This window comes from Amphiprion ocellaris, chromosome 4 (genome assembly GCF_022539595.1).
Source record: "Amphiprion ocellaris isolate individual 3 ecotype Okinawa chromosome 4, ASM2253959v1, whole genome shotgun sequence".
Classification (NCBI taxonomy): domain Eukaryota; kingdom Metazoa; phylum Chordata; class Actinopteri; family Pomacentridae; genus Amphiprion; species Amphiprion ocellaris.
In genome coordinates, this window is record NC_072769.1 from 2,001,596 (window position 1) to 2,010,559 (window position 8,964).

At 39.0% G+C, this 8,964-nt stretch overlaps 1 protein-coding gene across 1 annotated transcript; it reads left to right on the forward strand.

Moving 5' to 3' along the window:
- The first annotated feature begins 1,113 nt into the window (after nucleotides 1-1,113).
- Nucleotides 1,114-7,428, forward strand: clrn2 (clarin 2). Its single transcript, XM_023296614.3, has 3 exons — nucleotides 1,114-1,608; nucleotides 3,344-3,523; nucleotides 3,677-7,428. The coding sequence occupies exons 1-3, from the start codon at nucleotides 1,356-1,358 to the stop codon at nucleotides 3,943-3,945; spliced, it is 702 nt and encodes a 233-aa protein (XP_023152382.1). The 5' UTR covers nucleotides 1,114-1,355; the 3' UTR covers nucleotides 3,946-7,428.
- Nucleotides 7,429-8,964: the final 1,536 nt, after the last annotated feature.

An 8,964-nucleotide genomic window follows, 5' to 3' on the forward strand; every position in this document is an offset into this window, starting at 1 on the left:
ATTTCAGTTGATTTAACAATTCTCTTATTCATCTATAAGTACTTCTAAAATTGAAAAATGACATAACAGCAATATAAAAGTAAGAAAATATGCTTTATGACAGAACAGTACCAACTAACACAGACAAGGGACAGATTAAAGGAAAATCCTGAGTGCTTGACCCCAACAATCATGAGAATCTTGTTTTGACATGATTTGGGCCCACTTGTCTCTTCAGAGCGATGGGTCAGCAAAAATAAATAAAAAAATAATCTGAGTGATCACCTTTACCCTGATGGGAGTTCTCTCTTCCAGGGTCCATAGAGGGATCACTGAATGGTTTGATGAAAATGCACCAGATCTCAACCCAGCTGAACACATGTAGGAGTTCTTGGACTGACATGTTCACCACCTCTACGATCCAAACATCAAATAAGAGAATATCTTTAGAAAGAATGATGTTTCATCCCTCTAGTGGAGTTCCAGAGACTTTGAGAACAAAACATATAGTGGCCCAACACCTTACTAAGACACTTTGTATTGGTTGTTCTATTAATTTATTGCCATGAGTAGGTTTGTGCATTTAAATATCACAATATAAATAATAATTTGTAGTTATTGTAGTATTATAGATTGCATATTGACTTTTATAGTAAAAAACAAAAGCAAAATATGTGGAAGAACTAAATATTCCTTATATTTAATCATATTTTACACCCTGGTCGAGCTTCAGATGATAAATCCTATCTGATAAAGCTCATAAATAAAAAAAAAAAATAGAAAACAATATACTGTAATACTATACTGTAAATATGACTCATGCTACATATGTTACGCAAAAGTGTATGAAACGTAATTTTAAACCACTGATATGCACAAGATGTATCTTTATTACTGAGTGGAGCTTGCATGAGAAGAATGAGAGGCTCATAAAACCCTTTGGTAATGCTCTGAACTAACCTTTAGGCTGCGCGCTATAATGAACCGCATCTGTCTTTGTGGCAGAATTAACTGTGCTCATGATTTTACAGCTGCTGCTTCCACTAAGGTCACCAATCAGATGATAGATTTCTGCTTCCAAAGGCCAAACTGCAAAGGTTAATTCAACCCCTGAATAAAGGAGGGTGGCGGGGAGAGGGAGCAGAAACTGTGCGCAGAGCTCGGATAGAGTTTCTCCCAGTAAGGGATCTCTTTGACCGCCATGGATTCAGTTTCTGCGCCCTTGTGACTCACACATCAACACACGAAAGATCTCGCTCAGAGAATCAGCTTTTGTTGTCTGATTATGATTATTTTTCCTTCTTTAAACTGCAGAATAAACTCATGGTGATCGCCGAGTGCGCACCGCTCTCCTCGGGGCGCCATGGGCTCGTAAGATGCCTTCTCTGTGGAAACGGATAACGTTCTCGACGGCCTCGGTGCTCTGCGTCCTCTCGGCGGTCCTCCTGGTGGTGGCCCTGTCCACGGAGCGGTGGGTTACCGGCAGGATCCTCTGTAAAACCGGGGTGGAGATCGTGAACGCGTCCCGTCCTGAGATGGACCAGTTCATCGGGGACATATATTATGGATTATTCCAGGGAGGCAAGGCCAAGAAGTGTGGACTGGGGAGAAGACGCTCCAAAATCTACAGTAAGATCAGATACAGCCTGTTGCTCTGCCTGATGGAGAACCAGTCTTTAAAATGGCACAACAAGCCATTGCACTATAAAACAAATAATTAGCCTTCAGACATTTTGTGCCAACTTGGTGATTAACATGTAAGTTTCTCTGATGTAGCTTAATCTAATTCTATATGTATCACAATAAATAGTAGCTCTAACACCCTAACACTTGGTAAGAAGGGTCCTGCCAAAGTATTCAAGCTGTGACATTTTATATATATATTTTTATATATATATATATATATATATATATATATATATATATATATATATATATATATATATATATATATATATAAATGATGCTTTCTAGATAAGTTATGACCTATAAATAAGAATTTTTGTGTTGCCATGTTCATTAAAACTCAATTTTCTTAACTTAATTACAGTTACAAGGGCAGACCTGACAATAAAACCCTTTATTAATGACTTTTATGAGTGTAAATGTATTAATTACAAACAAATATGAATATATAAACACCAGCCACTGAGACTTATTACAACTGCTGTAAGTAATCACTAACAAAAAAGACTATAAGTTCTAGAGGAAAATAGAAGTAGAAGTTGTCTCTTCTGCACTCAATATTTGTTCACAACCTCTCTTCCAAAAAGATTTAGAATCCCTTACTATAAATATCTCATTTATAGTTTAAATTGCTGGTCTAAAAGAGGTCAATATTGTGTTGCCATATTCTATAAAACTCCATTTTCTTTGCTTAATTACAGTTACAGGTGCAGACTTCACAATAAAAACCTTAATGATTTCAAACTTGGTGTATAATCAGAAAGTATATCATTATTTAATGCATTCCCAACATTTATAACTACATTATTAGCAAATATACATAAATAAACACCAGCCACTGAGACTTATTACAACCTGGAAACCTCAGATTTGTTCTCATTAGGAACTGTCCGCTATATGTATTTTAACCAATAACAAAATCAATAGATTATAAGTTCTAGGGGAGAAGAGAGCAGCTGCACAAAATCTTTGTTCACACCCAAATAAATAATTATTAATAAATAAATAGAATCACATATTTTGAAGCCTTCCTCATAATGCCTCAAAAAAATCTTGAAAAAGCTTTGGTTACAGTTTACATTGCTGGTCCAAAAGAGGTCAATTTTGTGTTGCCATATTCTATAAAGCTCAATTATCATAACTTAATTACAGTTACAGACTTGACAATAAACCTATTTATTTATTACTTTTACAAATACAAACTTGGTGTCTTATCAGAGAGTATATCATTATTCAATGTACTTCCAACACTTTTTTGATACATTATAAGCAAATATAAATAAACACCAGCCACTGAGACTTATTACAACCCCATCTGCAGATTTGTTCTTATTAGCATCAAATCCAATAGATTATAGAGGACAATGGAGCAGTAGAAGTTGTCTCTGCACTTTATTACAACCAATAAAAGAGAGATTTATAATCATGTATTTGAAAGATTTCTCAGCAATACGTCAAAAAAAATCGTGAAAAAGTTAAATTTATAGTTTAAATTACTGGTCTAAAAGAAGTCAGATTTGAACATGGTCAAAAACACTGGACTCAGTTCATAAAAACATGTAAACTTATTCTAAAATCCACAAATTTATCAAAATCAATAATAATAATTGAGATAACTGAGACTTCAGTGTCCTGTCATAACTTCTTGACTCTCGTCTCTCGTCTGTCTCTTCCCCAGTTTTTCCAAAGCTTGTGCAGACGTTAAACGGTGGCCTTCACATCATGGTGATTCTGTTCCTGCTGGTGGCCATCGGCTTCGCACTGGTCAGTCTATCCTTCTGCATCTACAACGCTCGCAAGGTTCCCTACCAGAGCATCAAAGGGCCCAAGGGCCTCTACCTGTGGAACTGCATCGCTGGTATGTGAGGGCAGATAAATCTCAGCTTTTCTCTTCTTATTTCACTTCCCATATCCAGTATTTCTTTCACATTTTTTTGAGTGAGTGTCTGATTACTTCATTCCCATTCCTCTTCCAGAATGCCTGATTCCCCTCTTCTTCTTGTGTTTCCAGCTCTGTTTGGTGCCCTCGGTGTTCTGTGTTTCCTGGCAGCTGTTAGACACCACCGTCTGACCGAGCGGGTGGCAAACTATCGAGAGAATCTGTTTGTCCTCGTTGTCCTGGATGACAGCCTGGACTGGTCCTTCTGGCTCGGTGTCGGCAGCATTGCCACCCACTTTGCCGTCTGCGGGGTGGTCGCCATGAGTCGGATTAAGATGCCCAAGCCTGAGCCCAAGAAGCCTGAAGAACCGACTATATCTGCTCTGGACCTGCTTTACTGAAGCACCAACCAGACAGGAGAGTTTGTAGCATTTCTGCCACTGACAAGAGCAACCTTTGAAGACTGACAGCAGATAAAACCAACACAGTGCCACAGTCCCTGCCTTTTGTAATCTATCTGACTTTCAGGCTCAACACAGCTGGAATTACAGCCTTGTGACATTATTTTCATGTAAATTCTCATTTGACAAATATTTTATTTATCTTAATTTGCCAGCAGAAGCTAACTGTAGGATTCAAGTATTCATTTTAACTTGCTAGAGGAGCCTCATGCTTCAAACCACATTCATTTATGAAATGTGACAAACAATTTTAAGTCTTCAAACTACATTTTGACAAGAGAGCCCCTTGTTATTGAGACTGTCATGCCAGAAAACATGGTGCATTAACTTAGTGGTGTTTTTTTCCAAAGAGATATTTGATGAAATTAGCACAACACAGCTGACACATACAAAGTTTGCAACCTAGTGCAGTATTTACCCTCACTGTCATAAAGCTGCTCAACAACATTTTAATGAGAAACACTGGCATAATGTTTATCTTGGATGAGTCAAAGTCTGTCAAATAGGTTTTATAATGCTAAGTTTTCCTCAGTGTGTTTTATAAAAACAATGAAGTCTGCGGTAACGTTAACGTCATGTTGACACACAAATTTCTTCTTCAGAATGACTTCAAATGTGATAAATATGAAGGCAAATTGTGTTTATGTTGATTTGGTTTGAAGGAATACCTGGGACAACACATTTGACAAGAGTGTGCATTTCAGCTCAGGAACAGCATTTTGAACATATACAAAACATGAAGGCTGCATTAACGTCAACTTCATGTTGTCAAAGAACTTTCTTCTTCAGAATGACTTCAAATTTCATAAATATGAAGGTAAATGATGTTTAAGTTCATTTGGTTTGAAGGAATAGCAGTTACACCATATTTTACCAAAGTGTGCATTTCAGCTCAGGCACAGCATTTTAAGCATATAAAAATCATGAAGGCTGCAGTAACATGAACTTCATGTTGACACACAAATTTCTTCTTCAGAATAACAGCACAAAATGAAATCTCATCCAAAGTTGTTTAAGTCAATCCAACTGGACTTTAAGAAGGTTCCTTGAACACGTTTCACCTCTCATCCAAGAGGCTTCTTCAGTTCTGGTGGTGGTTGATGTTGCCTCAGCTTATAACATCTGTGAGGTGTGGTCAGTGTTATTCACATTCTGACGACCATTGCCAAGGCCCACCTGGCTCCTCAACGATGGTCGTTGGGAGCCAGGGAGTGACAAAGGGGGTCGTTGAAATGCGAGTTTCACCGAGCCCTCGTATGCTAATGGTGGGCGTTAGCATGAGCCACCTCACCTGAGTCATTCTGCTGAGTAGTTCTTTTGGGGAGTTTTGAAAGGACCTGATTGTAAAATGGTGAAAGATGATGTCGCAGACCACCCCCCCTGTTCAGAGATGGCTTCTCCACTTTGACATGGATGGTTTCTTTCACGCCTCTCTCAAACCATCTGTCCTCCCTGTCCAAAATCTGAACATTGGTGTCCTGAAATGAGTGTCCCTCTTCCTTGAGGTGAAGGAAGACCATCGAATCCTGTCCTGAGGAACTGGCTCTTCTGTGTTGAGCCATACGCTTGTTAAGTGGCTGTTTGGTTTCCGCTATGTAGAGATCTGAGGTTGACACCAGCTATTAAGCACAAGTTGTTCACCGTGAGAAGGAAGCAGATAGACGCTTTAGAGAGCCAGAGGCTGAATCCAAAGCCAAAGGATATAGTCAGAGCTTGTTCATCCCAGTCATCAGGGTTTTCTTGATAAGGTTGATCACCTCACAAAGCGCTGCATAATGGACCATGATGGTCTGAACAAGCCTGGAGTTTGAGTTCCATCTAGTTGCTGCTGCAGGGAATGTGCCTTTTCACCGCTTCATCAAGCAGATTGCTGCGTTCTGTAGACTTGCTGAAATAAACTGCAAGGCCTTCCAGAGTCTTAAAAAAGAATTTACATTCAGTGCAGACTGCCAGAGGACGAGGTTCAGTTTGTGCCCGTGACAGAGTAAACAATGCTTCCGGTACTTATTCTCTGATTTTTGCCTGCACTCCATTTAGCTACAATGTCATAACTGATGCCTCATCATATGTTTGTGCTACTAACTTGTGTGCACAGTTTACCTTGTCCAGTAGACCTAAAACATAGTTAGCGATTGCTGTCGCTTTCCTGTCATCGCTGTCATCATGAAAGCCTAGAAAAGCCTCCTTCACCCCACTGCCAGGACACTTACCTTCCACCACTGTGGTGTTGTTGGCGGACTTTATGATCTGGATCCTCTGTTGTGTGGCTTGCACAGTCGTGTGTTAGCGGTGGACTGAGCGAACAGCCTTGAGGAGATCCAGTGATACTCTTGTGACCGCAAAGAAACTTTATGAAAGTCTTCTTAATGGTAAGGGCAGAAACACGCATGTGTTATTTTAGCATATAATATATGTTAGGTAAACTACAATCTACACTTTGGCACCCAATAGTTTTTTAATATTGACAGTGTTTAGTCTTAATTCATTCCATTGTGGTAAAGTGTTTCACTGTTGTTGGTATATTTTTGTGTAACTCCCCAATTTTGTGCTCTAATCACATGGTTTTGCATGGACTAATAGTATCTGTCCAGAGACCTACCCAAGGACAAAAGTGTGACTGGACTTGAGTTTGTGGTGCTTTAAAAAAAAAAAAAAAAAAAACTCTGTCAATAAACAATGTTCATTTCATTCTGCATTTTATACTACATACAGTTATACACATATACATATATTAAGGCAATTAGTGTTATGTGTGAAACAGTCCTAACCCTAACCCTGCTGGTGATAACATCAAGCCACAGCTTACATGGTAGCAGAAGTTAAAAGCTTTGTATAACATACATATACAGCAGTACCAGCAATCTAAAACATTACAGGAATACTAAATTTTACTAAACTGAACATCCTTTTACATTTCATAGAGAAGTACATTTTCTGACAATCTACACATTTTTTTTCACAGTCAAGTTGGAGCGTAGAACTTTTAAAGGAGTATATTCACAAAGTGGTCTAAATACATTTTCCAGCACTGTTCAAATTGCTCCTCATGGTTGTGCTAACTTTTCATGGCAGCTTGCCATGTGTGAATGTGTTAACACATTAAACGCTGCCATGTATAGACAGCCACTTTAAATGTGTTCCTCTGAAAGCTCTGAAATGCTGTCATCCTGTTCACTTTCCTCTTCTCAATGCTCTTTGTCTTCCTCCAACACGAGGAAAGATGAGTCCATGTCAAAACACGCATAGGTGCTAGTGACAGAGCTCAGTTTCTCCAGAAGAACGTGGTGCTTGTGCAGAGAAGACAGCAGTGCAGTCCCCTGTATGCCTCTTCTGTGGTTGTAGATGATGCGAAAGTAAAAAGTCATGAAAAGTTTATTAACAATATCAATAATAATAATAATAATAAGGCAACACTGAAGCTTGAAACATATAGTTTGAATACATGATTCTGAGGCTGTTCATTTTTCTGAAAAGATCACAGCTGGGTCAGTGATTAAAGGTTGTTAAACTTCATAGAAAATAATTTACTGTGGTCCAGTTTGCCCTATGCCATTCTTACATATTGATAATGCTGAGTCATCTCCTTCACGTCTGATGAGCATGACTTGATCCAACAGGCGCCTCTTCAAGCAGAAGCAAACAACTAATTTAAGAGAACATGAGAAAACAAAAACATTCAATTATCTTCGAACATCAAGGATTGTCCAAGCTCAATGAGCCTGGACAATCCTTGATGCTCTACCACCATCTACTGGTGGTAGGGGAAATATTTTTTTTTAGTTTTTAAAAACCAGGATTATGCTCCATTTGTTTTTATTTGGGGGCTGTCACTTTCATTACTATCATGATGAGAGAAAGGGGTATGGACACAATTAACCAAGTGGTGCAAATTTTATTTTAGCTGATACCAACGTGACAGTTTTACCGGTAAAACTGCAAATAATGTTAATCAATAAAACACAAACACAAACTTGGGTGTTGTTCAGTCATGGCACTGGGTTATAGGCTATACAGTCTAAAGGTTGATCATGTATGCTGCTACAGCGGTCCCTGAGCCGCCTCAACTGGCAGCTGTTTATTTTTCCTGTTTTTTTGCAGACGCACCCTGACGTAACAGGCCCGTGTACACAAAGGAGCTTCAACAAACTCTGAGTGTAACCCTGAACTCTGAGTTGATCTACTCTGAGATAGAAAACTCTGAGTTTTCCTCATTTCATGGTTAACAAACTCAGAGTTTTCATTAAACCTGCTTCGTGAAACGGACCCCAGTGGTGTTTGAAAGATGGAAAATAGAAAGAGCAAGGGTGACGCGAAGAAGGCAAGAATTAAAAAGAAGAAATCTCTGGAAACAGACGCAGACCAATGTGCTGAAATTGGCTACTACTTTCTCACTAAAACGAGCTTGCGGTTTGAAACGACAAATGAGGACGATGGAACGGATACGGCAAGATGTGAACTTTGCCTTCAAATCACCGTTCAAGTTAATTATCAAGTCAATGAATTGTGTGGCATTGTGGCATATAACATAACGTCATACAATTCAAATAATAGCATGATGCAACCACATAACTGGGAAACCTTGTCTTGTTGCCCCTTAGAGTCAGAAGAAAGATCCAGCACCAAACAGCAGCCATGAGTCCACAAGTCCAGAGTGGGAGGTAGGAGCTCATTGAGTGAATATTATTAGAATGAAAACTATGGTCTGGACCTGCTCTGTATGACAAGTGTCCCGAGATGCTAGATGATTCAGCACTACGTTAATGAAACTGACCTGAATTGATCAAAAGGCTTGAAATAAAGGGGAGATTTGTGGTGAGAATTATGACCATTTTTAAAATGGGGTCTAGTGTCAGAAGCAGAGCCAGTAGTGATGAGGGGATTACTCCTATCGGTATGGAAGGAACAGGTGAACTGTTGTAACAGTATGTGAACAAGCAACCATTAGTTCCTATATAATCA

Excerpts from the sequence above, each read along its gene's own strand:
- clrn2 (XM_023296614.3), top strand. The coding sequence starts at position 1,356 with ATGCCTTCTCTGTGGAAACGGATAACGTTCTCGACGGCCTCGGTGCTC. Across the intron at positions 1,609-3,343 it reads AAGACGCTCCAAAATCTACA|TTTTTCCAAAGCTTGTGCAG; the intron begins GTAAGATCAGAT and ends TCTCTTCCCCAG. Across the intron at positions 3,524-3,676 it reads CCTGTGGAACTGCATCGCTG|CTCTGTTTGGTGCCCTCGGT; the intron begins GTATGTGAGGGC and ends TTGTGTTTCCAG.